This window comes from Sinohyriopsis cumingii, chromosome 11 (genome assembly GCF_028554795.1).
Source record: "Sinohyriopsis cumingii isolate HCF-2022 chromosome 11, ASM2855479v2, whole genome shotgun sequence".
Classification (NCBI taxonomy): Eukaryota; Metazoa; Mollusca; class Bivalvia; order Unionida; family Unionidae; genus Sinohyriopsis; species Sinohyriopsis cumingii.
In genome coordinates this window covers 46,320,785-46,333,652 of record NC_142971.1, presented here as the reverse complement: position 1 = coordinate 46,333,652, position 12,868 = coordinate 46,320,785, and the positions used below count along the sequence as shown (strand labels likewise).

The following is a 12,868-nucleotide window of genomic DNA, read 5'->3' as shown; positions in this document are numbered from 1 at the left end:
CATCACTTGGCACAATTTACAATATTACATCAAATCATATTCATCAAGATGTTTATCATGCAATTGAGAATGTGTCAAACACCTTCCAATTTATTGATGATCTGTGAGTGCATGATAATGATGGAGCAAGTCTGTTAAACTTTGGCCTTCATAACTTCTTCCAAGTTTATGTTTTTTGCTTAAGGGCTAGTAAATTCCTTAATTTTATGTGCCCCATTTAAATAGTTACCTCTTGTTCCCAGACGCATTAGTCCACTGCCAAAACCCGATTCTTCAAGATCTTTACCAGCTACCTGAACTTTTAAGGCATGCCTTGCAATACGTTATTGTGTTCCAGTTTTATTACATTTTTCTAAAATTTTCCTCAAACTGCAATTTATCTTGCATATGAGATTTTATTCTGGTATTTTTGTGAGAGGTTACAGCATATATAATACAATAACAAAAAATAACTCTTTAGTTTTAAAATTGTACACCTGGAAGCCATTTTAATCTTGACAGCAATGTAGAGTAATTTGTCAAATTAGAGAAAATCCGAAAATTTCCCTCACAGATAAAAAGAAGATTAATTTCAGGAAATACAGGATATTATGACTGTATTTTAATCCTTAATGCCTGCTTAATTTCCAGTGAAAAGCTGATAATTCCATAATCAAGTAATAAAAAGATTCCAAAAAATTTCAATATAAGCAGGACAAATCTACAACGTTTGGTGAAATGGGGGCTAGAATCTAGATATTTGCTTACCAATGTCATAATTAAAATGAATTTTGAAGACTTGGAACTTCATGCAAAAGCCAATGCTGAATAATTTAATACCACTGGGGCATCAGAACTGAGTGAGAAGGCTGCTCTAAGGATAAATGGAAGTGGAATTTTCTAAACTGAGTGGGGTAGCCACATGTATTAACATGTAAATTCATGATCTGCGCAAGAAAAAGAAAACACCAAGAAAAAAATGGAGCAAGCGACAGTGGTCATTATTGTTGCCACAACTAGTTTTGATGCGCTGGCAACACAAAACAGTGTGTATACGGTAGACAGAGTGGGTAACAGAACCTGGATTTATCTGAGTTCCTTTTTACTTTAAAGTATCAGCAAAGTGTCTTATCAAAAACCTGTTATCTATCAGGCCTACATTTCCTTGCCAGCACCACGAAATGAATCCTTCAAGGAAAGATATAGACTACGAGACTAATGTTCCAATTACCGATGTCCGCACTCTTGTACATGACCAGGCATTAAGTCAAACTCTTTCAAAAATAAATCATAATTAGATAAGACTTGTGTCAAATAAAATATCGAAATATCTGAATATTGTTGTTCAATATTTATATTTAAACACCAAGTGCAATAAAATTTGGTTAAGCTAAATATTCACATACCAACACGCCATGTGATTTGCTTAAACGTGCATCAACATAATGTAAACCCAAAACTCCTGAGCATCAATAAAAATTCATAAAAAAATATAAATATGTTCACAGCTCCAAACCTGGACATCTTTGGAACAGACATGCAACTCATGCAACCCAAATTTGCGGCAAATCAAGCATTGACCGTAACACATGTTCTACAAATTTGAAAATGTCTGGGAAAGTGACTGCAGTTCTCAAGATGGCATTAGAACTGTTTCAAGAAAACATTTATTTTCAAAGGGCTTTTATCAACTCAAAAATAATTTTGTTTATGGTCTATATAACAGAGATATTAAAATGAATGTCATAATACATGCTAATCCGGAACTATACTAGGGTGAGAATGAGTTTGCGGAATTCACAATAATTTCTTCGTGCCGAAAAATAAACTTAACGTGCCAAAATCGTGCATTATTTTTTTCAAACCTTTAGTTCTTGATTATATCTCTCATATATTCAGATAACTGTCCCTATTTACAACAAAATTGGTGGGTGTTAATAACTCTGAATTGCATGCCCCAAAACAGTCCATGTATAATGACTATTATGGTCACTTTCCTGCATTTCTTTGCCAAATTGCACCCCCCCCCCCAGCTTAGTGACAAATCCACAGTGGTTTTGGATAGCCTTACATTGAAAATAATTTTGTGAATGTGTTCAACCTGTTAGATGCAGACATAGAAAGTATTCATGGCTTTGCCCCAGTTACACATCTACAACAAACCTATTACTGTACACAAAATGCTAACTTAGAAGCCATACTAACCTGGGTTTCTGAGCATGTGTATACGTCAATGTCCATCTTCTCACATTCACTATTTTCCACCTTAATATCTATCACTATACATCTAAACACAGTTTCCCGTCTGTACTGCTGGTATATATAATTGTGTGTATGCTCAAAAAAATCCAGTAATTTCTCGTTATTCCCGTCTGACAGGTGTAAGTGTATATCCCATTACTTAGTCTGTTCACTGCGCACACCTGACCTGCAGTCACCGAGATTACCAGATTACACTCTGCCCATTTTGTTATGAATACACTTCCTGCAACTTGTTATTCCTATAGTCTGACCAGCTGCTGTGTGGTATATACACTGAGCGGAAAGTTAAAGTAGTTTTTATATCCCACAGTTCCCTATCTATACTGATGGTAAGGCTAGATCAGCTGCCACAACTTCATTCATAACACTCATTCATCGTAAGGCTGCTTTGATATATCTACCGTATAAAGCCTAATGAACGTTTATTACAGTAATGATAAACCTTGTGCTACTTACAACATTAGATCCTGACTATAATGCTGTTCTGGTCAGCCATAAAACATGCATTGACTTTGACTTATACTGAGGTAGGTCTTATACTGAATTAGGTTTAATATGAAAACTACAGCTATCACAAAGAAAATGGGTTTAATTACTATTAAACAGTGTAAATATACTGGTAAATGGACCCATATCCATATTAAACAGTGTAAATATAAATGAACTTATGTCCATATTAAACAGTGTAAATATAATGGACCCTCACTGTTAATCACCCAGTAATTGTTGCTGTTGTTGTGGGGTTTAACGCCATTTTTCAGCACACGATAGGCTATGTCTGGCAGCCAGTATTAATGGTGGAGGAAGAACCCAGGAAAACCCCGGGAAGAACCACCGACCCACGAGAAGCTACTGGCAAGCTTTTTCACATACCCACATTGGTCGAATCCGAGACTCGAACCCACGTAGACAAAGGTGAGATGGCAGTTAATCACCCAGTAAAGTGTGGTCACACTATAATGGGTGCTTAACAGTAAGTGTACATTATATTAAGAAAATTTTCTGCAGTTACTTACATACTGTGCAAATCAAGTTTATGCACTGAAAATTATTGAAATGGTCTGATTTCATTGCCTCAGATAAGGCACCATGAAGATCACTTGAAACTGGTGTTTAGGGCCAGCCAATATTTATACAGCAGTCTCTCATCATAATAAGGTCATTCATTATAACAAGGGGAGCTGCAGAAGCTCAGCTGGTCCTGCATCAGGCTCATAATCAAGGATCATGGGTTTAATTACAGTCCAGGCCAGTCTGGGTTGGATGCCTTGGGGTGTCCATGGGGAAGGCACTTAGCTCCCATGGCATAATATAGCCAATAACATAAATGTGCTGTTACAATTAACAAGAACAAGAGTCTCTCCAAGACCATGGCATAAGAAATTCCAGGAATTCAAGACAAGACAAACAAGATTTTCAAACTAGCTGCTGTGGTACATATATCGGATGTCAGCTTGTCACCATTTTCATTTTGTATGGAAAGCCATCACTGCAAAAAATATGTCATTGAAATAATATAAGCAACTTAAAAATAAACCAAGAAAAGCTACAATAAAACAAATATGCTTGTAAGATAGTAATATTAAAGCTCAGACAATAAGATAATATTCAAATAAAACGAGGGATGCCACAAACCGAAAAGACAAATTTCGGTTGAAACAAAGAAAATATGAATCAAAAAAGCAAACTTCAAATACAATAACTGTATTTAAATAAGATCAATACTAAAAAAAAAAACAAATATCTATGGCATTAGTTAACTCCTGTTCTCCTACATCATGTGCCATTTTTAAATATTTTGTGTACTTGGCTGTCAAAAATCCCCTCTTACAATGCAGGGGTGCCCTCTCAGTCCTTTTGACAAAGTTGATCATTTGACTATCGTGTTTTGTTCACTTCTCAGTAGTGTTTGCACATGGGTGTTGTATATGTACGCTGATTTTTTACTGACATTTCTGTTGTTATTTTGCATCATTTTACGTTTGCTTAACCAGCTTGTGTTGGTTTGCTTCATGTAAATACCATTTATTTCGTTTGATGCTTGCTTGTGTCATTGGAATGTTGTTTGTTTCTGTTGACATTTGTCTGTTTTGTTTATGTCTAAATATCGCATATTTTGTTTGGCGCTTGCTTGTTTCATTGGTATGTTGTTTGTTTCTGTGGATACTTGTCTGTTTTGATTGTACCTCGTTTATTTTGAGTAATGATCTTATTGAAAAATTATTGTTTATTTTGTTAAGCGTTTAGGTTTCATTGTCATGTTGTTTCAGCTGACATGTCTTTTTCAATTGTCCCTTATTTTATTTGAGTATTAATCTTAGTGTCTTAGATTTATTATCTTTTTATGAGCATGTTTGTTTTATTTTAGTTTTTTTTGGTTTATTTTAAATTTACTTATATTATTTCAATGATATATTTTTGGCAGCAATGGCTTTCCATAATTCAGGACATGGAAGACATCATTAGAAGTCTTTTCGTGAAAACCTCATGTCAATAGACCATCCTAAAAGCTCTTCTGGTCTATGAACAAAAAAGACCCCCACAAATCATTATAGCTTGATTCATTTTATAAGGTAAGGTAACAAATCCCATGATTAGTAAAAGTGTATTTGTTGTACTTCATTATATTGTGGTATACACCATTGCTACCGTGGACAGCATTGTAATGAAAGCATGCCATTACTGACTTTCTTAACTTCAACTACCAATTTCTTTAACTAATTCACCTGGTGATTTTAGCTATAGAAATTCAACCATTGATAACACTGTTAGGAAATCATTTTAAGACATATCATCAATACAAGAAAGAAAAATTTCTCTGTGGACTCCTTCTCAAAGAAAAGTGGGTCATTCTGACCTATGTTCCCAAGATGACTCGATGTTAGTGGGTATGAAAACTTAAATTAGTTTTTTCTGTATCAGATGACTGAAAAATACTGCCTATACTATATAAAAAATATTTTAAAAAAACAACAACAAAAAACCATCTAAATATGTGGTCAGGGCAAATAAATGCCCCACCAGTCTCTAAAATTTGACCTCAATGCAAAATTTATGACAACATACAGACAAGGGACAAATGAACAGATGGACATGGTTATATAACCCTACATACTAATCCCTGCATACTACTATAATATTTGTGGTGTGGCATAACTAGTTAATCACTGTAACCTATTTGCTACTTCACTGGTTAAATACATGTATTGAAGCTAATCACACCAGACTCTTGAAAAAAATTATGTTCCAAGAACAAATTTCAAAGCGATTTATCCTATGCATTGGACAAAAAAAATTCCTACAAAACAGGTGCACACTGGAGTGGAGATTAACTTGACCAGTGGGATATTTTACATAAATAAAGATACATTTATGTCAAGTTCAAGAAGGATATTGTACAATGCTCTGAACTTTGGGTCAAATCTGCTTTAAAAGAAAACAAATTTAGATTAGCATACCAAAGAGGTGTATAATCTGTGTGTTTACTAGTACTTCTGACCTTTGAAATAGAGGACTTGTCACCCAGATGAGTTAGTGAAGTGGATAACATGAGAGCGATATTGTGGGGGGGATATGGTATGAGGTATAATGGAGGAGCTGACTGGTCCCCCCCTCCCCGCCAGCCTTCCCTACCCCTGTCAAACAGCTTCCTGTCTACAGGAGACTGATAAAATCCAGGCCATGGAGCCAAATTAAGATACTTACTGCAACATCTTCAACTCTTTTTTTTATCTAGTCATTATCTCTAGGACTGGGTTCTGCAACAGAAAGGTCTTCACCACCTCCCAAACCAACCAATACAGTAAGAAATGAGCTTACATAGTTACCATATACACTCACATGAGCACAAGTTTATTTACACATACCCAGACCAAATCACACTATTATGTGCTATAATATGTTTTTGCTATGTGATTCCAAATGTCCTTCTGACTCTAAATACAAGTATACAGTATCAGAAAGAAGCCATTTTGGGATTACATTAAATAACTTGCTGATGTGAAATGTAATTTCTTATTATAACAAAGATTGACACTATTGGTGAATACCTAAGAATATACCATACATTATATGGTTTATGAGTTATTATTATTATTATTATTATTATTGGCCTATTTTAAAAGAAAAGATGATGATTATGCACTAATGCCTGTCTGTACATGCATACTGTTGAAAAAATCTTACATCATTCTAGAAATGTTAAACCATGAGATATTGATTGATGGTCTGTACATGTATAAAACGATTTTAGAATTCCTGAGGCAGAAATTAGTGTCAGGCTGGTCAGTCTGAGGTCAGGTAGGCCATAGTTTTTAGGTAATATTATATTGGGATGGTTGCCATGATCAAAATAGGTTGCCTGATCTAAAGGCTGATTCAAATTTTCAGCCAAGTTCAACACTGGTGGAACCTGGGGATAGGTGGGGTATGATCATAACAAAGAAAAGTGCAGTAATAAAACCATGTTGTGATTTCTAGTTTTTGCATACTGAAAATATAATATTCTGAATAACATGCAAGAATAACATTGTTACTAGAAGACACAAGTGAAATACTACATAAAACGGAGATGTTTTCATGTTTCACATTCAATAAATCAATCCATCTTCAAGGTTTTTCTCTTCTTGTATGTTTATAATACAAATCTGACAATGTGTGCTGAAGCAACAGGAGATTCTGGCGATGCTAGTCTTGCTTAGTTTGCTAATACATAATCCCAAAGCATTGTGCTACCAATCATGAATAAAAGTAGGTCAATTTAACACCTCTATCATTATTACATTCTTTTAAACAAGTTTTTTGGATACTGAACGTCACATTTTCTTCCATTGCTTTAAAATTACTTTCTCTTTTTTACGGGCCTTGGGACAGTCAATGTGGTCTTTACAGATCACTCACACATCTCACCTCTGTCCATGTGAGTTTTAGTCACCATCTACCAACAAGGGAATGTAAGAAAGCTTGACAGTAACTTCCTGTGGGCCATGGTTCTTTCCTGTAGTCTTCCTCCACCAAATAAACAGGTCACCATGTATAGTCTACCATGTGCTGAAAAATAGCATTAAACAACACAAAACCAAACCAAACCTATCTATTTTTACTCAGAAGCGGCTTTAGCAAAAGTGGGGCTTGATAAGGACCATTTAGATATGGCCCCCTGGATTTACACACAGTGACCCCCTGTGAGCATGGCATTTGGAAATAAACTTGTAGACAAGTCCAAACTAAATGGTGTTAGATGTAAGAGTGCAGGTATTATAAAATCCACTTCTGACTCTAGGAGTCCAGGAAGCAGAGATCAATTATTTTGAAAGAAATTATTACTTTCTTTTTAAATCATGAATTTTGTTTTAAAACTACTGTTTTTCATGGATCCACACAACCCCACACTATCGTTTGTACCTATGAATGCACAGGAAGCAAATAGTGAACCAGATATCATAAAAAATATATATATAATTTTGTTAGGTACAATGTTTTCTTTACATCATGCATGCTGGGCACACCATTCTCTTATCATAATTAACCTTTCTTGTACGAAGCTGAAAAAACCAGTCAAATAAGGAAGAACTCTTTTAAATACATCCCATAAAAATGAACAATACATACAACACCAAATCTGACAGCTCTCTGGCATCCTCTGAGATACATGTCACAAAAATGACACTTAGTGATATACTGAAGATAGGATCACTGAGAGCAGTCTACTTAATGATTGTTTCTAACAAGTGAGAATATACTGTACAGTGGTTTCTGAGTGTGGTGTTGTGGTACTGTTTGTTAAGATGTATAATGTAATTGGTTAAATTCATTCTGCCAGAATTTATCAATGGACCTATCTACACACACAGATCTGGGCAATGATAACAGATTTCTTTATGTACCTGAACTCCTGGTCTTCCTCTGAGTTTAATTTGATTTAAACATGCATATAATATTGTTTCTATGGTAACATTTTCTCCTGTAATCATCAAATGCACTGCCTACAATAAAACTCAAATCTAACAAAGCTCATGTTCTATCTTAATTATACAAACTCTATTACATTAACATTTCTTGCTGCACGATGTAGCACTCTGAAAGTACATGTGACACAATTTTAATTAAAAAGTGGATTGACAAAACATTTATTACTATTGTTTTTCTCTTTTATATGTTCAGATTACATTTCATACAAGTTTTCCTTACTGTTATGTATATTTAATTTAATTATATCTGATTTAATATATATTTATTTCAATTTAACTGTTTGTTTGTTAGTTTTAATTTTTTTATTTTTCATTACATGCTACTGTAAATTTATTCACTAGAGATGATACATTTTCCAGAAAATAGTTTGACCGTGACTGTTTGTTTTAGGAAACATCAGGTGTTGACCTAGATCCTGACCCCGATTCAAAATTAGCAGCAAGCACGTAAATAAGTTCTATTTTAATTTCAAAATGATTGGTTGTTGTTGAGGTCATGGGACTACTGAATTAAGATGTAAACAATTTTTTAAATTTTAGTTCTTAGAGTAAAATGATTGGTTTTCATCAGGGCCACACTGGGTGTACGTGCTCTTTAACAAGTAAATAATTTTGATGAGGTTCAGCAACATCATCATGTGACCTCGTTTTTCGCTTTAGAATATGATATAACCTTTGTTTTGGAGAGAGATTCTCAGTACTATAGCTGGACTTTTTCTTTACACTGAAAGGTGTCTGTTATGCTGTTTGGAGTTATTTCAAATTATTTGGATTCAAAAGGATTAATTCTTTTTTCCTGGAAAATATGTGTGCTCATATGAAATTCCTGAGCAAAAACAGTTCTTATAAAAACTTATTTGGATTTCCAAAACCGGAGTGATAATTCTTGTTTCTACAAGGAACTGTAGACTTCAACGCTACAGGTTACAGCATTCATTATCATCTTTCATCTTGGATTCTTTGTTGGGATTTGAACTTGAAATTATTAGAACATTTTGTTATTAGGACTTTTAAAATTGTATACATGGATTATTCTTGGATTATTTTTGGATTTGATTTTATAAAAACCATAAGTTCATATTTTTTTCATTTTTACACAATTTTTCCAGGGAAATAAATTATTGTATTTTTTCAAAGATTGTTGATTTCACATTTTCTTGTGTTACTGTTTATTCGAGCCTAAACAAGTGACATATGACTTACAAACGAATATAATGAAACACTTAGTGTGACAAATTAATCCAAACACTAATATTTAGGTGTGTTATGGTGAAATTTCAAAATCTGTATAAATTCATTCAGGGTATGGCCTAAATGCATTCTGTGTTACTTAATAATGATATAAATGTACAGTGCAGTGTCATTAAATAAAAAAAAATCATGAAAATTCTGACTGTACATTTCAAAAATGCATCTTTCTTGTTTTACAGAGAATCTGCGGTTGCAATTAATAGTGGTAGTTAAAAATTACAGACGTTGATGGTTCTGGGGACAAAACTGAATTTGTAACTACTGTATATGCTCACTTATAAGTCAATTCAAACTGCAAACAATAGACATCCAGACCTGCCATAGCCTAATGCACCTGCAGATCAGGGCCTATCTTGTTTGTTCTAATGATTACTGTAATATAAAAACAGACCCAGATCTGCTGGCACATTATGCGATGGCAGATCTGAGTCTGTACAGTGTGCAGTGGACTTGTCTTATAAGCAAGTACAAATGGTATCTGTTTGAACAATGGTTATCTTGTAGGTATACTGTATATATTTATGCTATCAGTTCTGTTTGACTTGCTCAAATTGTAGAAAGGGATTTTTGCAGTGTTTTTAATGTTATCAATCAGTGTTTCCAGTCTATATTAGATAAAGTGTTTCCAAAACAGCTTATTTGATAATGAGGTCATACTTCCTGTTGTGTAGTCTAAATTGGATTTAACAAATCTGGATGCACACTTTTGGATTTGCCAAGTTTATCCAGTAAAACCTGGAAGTGGAGGTCCAAAAAATTTACAAGCATATTGTACTCCTGGTGTGCAGCAAACATTGGATTTAACAAACCTGGTTGCTCACTTTTGGATTTGCTCAGGTTCATCCTGATATAAGTCTTCTGGTGAAAATCCCATGGCAATGTTGATTTTTGTTCAGAAGGAGTTGCAAGAACAAGATTTCCATGTCAGATCAACAACATTTTGATTTAGAGCAACTATACATTGTAAGAAGTCTTTTAGTAAAAAAACCCGTGTTCATATGACCATCCATTCAGATGGAGAAGTAATAACAAGACTTTCAAGATGGTCATGGAGGCGACCATATTAGACATAAGATCAACTCCATTTTTATTTATGACCAACTAGACATGATAAAAAGTCTTCTTATGAAAGCCTCATGACAATCTGACTTTCCATTCAGGTGGAGCAGTAATAATATGTTTTTCAACATGGCTGCCATATTGGTCATACTGGATGTCCAACTGGCTCTATTTTCATTTAGGACTAACTAGACTTCATAATAAGCCTTTTCATGTAAATCCCATAATGACAAGACCATTCAATCAGGAGGAGTAGCACTGACAAAAGTTACAATATGGCTGTGGCCATAATGGATGGCTGTGAGGCAACATTTTTATTCAAGACCAACCAGATCATGGGATGAATGTGTTTATTAAGTTTCAGAGCAATACTCCATGTAGTTTAGGAGATGTAGCCAACAAAAACTTGTGCTAACAGATGGATGGATGATGGACAATGGATGATAGATCACAGACCATGATGCAATCTCTTTTTGGTCTACTACCATTAGAGTTGAAAACTGGGATTAAGATAGTTGTTGTTGTTGTTCTAGGGTTTAATGCCATTTTTCAGCACAAGATAGGCTATACATGGCGGCCAGTATAACTGGTGGAGGAAGAACCCTGGAAAACCCAGGGAAGAACCACCGACCCACGAGAAGCTACTGGCAGGCCTCCCCACGTACCCATGCTAGCAGGGATTAAGATAGTCCCATATGCAATGAAAATTATCATTGCTGTGTAAGAACAAAATTAATTACGATCTGTAAGTTGTGGGGTTCTGAAACGTAATTGACTTACATACTTGCTCATAAAATCTATTCCAACTGCAACTGCAAACTGTACAGACCCAGATCTGCTGATGCATAATGCACCAGTAGATCTGGGTCTATGCAGTTTTCTAATTTGGTAGAATAAACATATAATGTACCCCCCAGTCTGTAGTGCATTATGCTATGACAGATCAGGATAATTAGTTTTCGTAGTTTGAGACCTATAAGCAAGTAATTACCATATTTAGGTTTGTCAGCATGGCTTGAACTTTAGGTGTACAATAAATGACACAAGAGGTCCTATTGGGCCCTAGATCATAAACTGGTTTACCCAACATGACACTTGACTATTAAGCAGGCTTATGTAGTATTTTGCAAGAACACTTTGCCTATGTTAACTATTACCCAAATTTTATATTAATTTGATGTTAGCAATTTTCGTACATCTTGATAAAAAAAATGTTATCAGGATAAATAACATAAATAATATGCATGCATGATTTGGATTTTTAATGTAGCTTTAACAATTTTAGTTGTATCACTACAATGTCTGCAGTGTGGCAATTTACAGTTATGTCTAGCACTGGTGCAACATGTAACATTGTGTCTCATCCAGTCACATTATCCTGACACCAGGCAGACCCATCCTAATGCTAACCTCTTAATGCTGAGCGCCAAGCAAAGCAGATGTTTGTACCATTTTTCTGAGTCTTTGGTATGACTTTTGCAGGGTTTGAACCCACGACCTCCTGCATCCCAGACAGATGCTCTAACCACTTAGACCACCAGAGTGGTCTCATAATTAGCATTACACATAGTTCATAATCAAAGTCAACTGAAACCTTGATAATATAAACCAAAATATTATTAAAACTGCCTATGCCAAGATTTTCTTGTTGTTCATGAGTATGCATTAACAACAATACCTTATGGTCAACACAATCAACGAAAATGACCATACATTTGATTCTTAAGTGACCCTGTTTTGAAGATGCAGCCACTGTTTAATATGCGTGGATTTTGCAAACTATAATCAAAATTATCCAAAATCTTGACGATATAAGTATATATTCCATGCATGTTACAAGTCAGACAGGGGCCCCAAGTGGCTGAGTGGTCTAAAGCACTCTCCGTTACAGATCACTGCCATCTCACCTCTGTCTGTGTGAGTTCGAGTCTCCGATTTGGCCAATGTGGGTGAGAAAGCTTGCCAGTAGCTTCTCATGGGTCGGTGGTACTTTCCAGGGTTTTCCCAGATTATTCCTCCATCATTAATACTGGCCGCCATGTATAGCCTATCGTGTGCTGAAAAATGGGCATTAAACTGTACAACAACAACAACAAGAAGTCAGGCAAGAAATATGGTTTACAGAGTAGGTCAATAGGTTCTGCCAATCAGATGCGTGACCATACCATAAGCTTAACTGGCCTTATGTCCAGGTAAGCTACAAAATGAGAGCAATTACTTGCCAGTGATAGATCTGAATTCGTGTTGTAATAATGCATCAGTGTTATATCTGAACTTGTGTTGTAATGATGCACATTATAGTGGGGTTCTCCTGTATGTTCAACTGTTTGAATGTTAATCACTTATAC

At 35.0% G+C, this 12,868-nt stretch overlaps 1 protein-coding gene across 5 annotated transcripts in view; it reads right to left on the bottom strand.

Annotated features, from left to right (window-relative positions):
• Positions 1-12,868, bottom strand: part of LOC149788062 (cyclin-dependent kinase 17-like) — a 225,285-nt gene that overhangs the window by 157,688 nt on the left and 54,729 nt on the right. Inside the window, exon 1 of one of the 5 annotated variants that reach the window (XM_089974351.1) lies at positions 2,185-2,551. The exons of the other annotated variants lie outside the window; for them this stretch is intronic. Within the exon in view, the coding sequence (XP_089830477.1) occupies positions 2,185-2,220 (36 nt within the window). The 5' untranslated portion in view covers positions 2,221-2,551. Of the gene's footprint in view, positions 1-2,184; positions 2,552-12,868 lie in introns of those variants that run through there. 5 annotated transcript variants of the gene reach the window in all.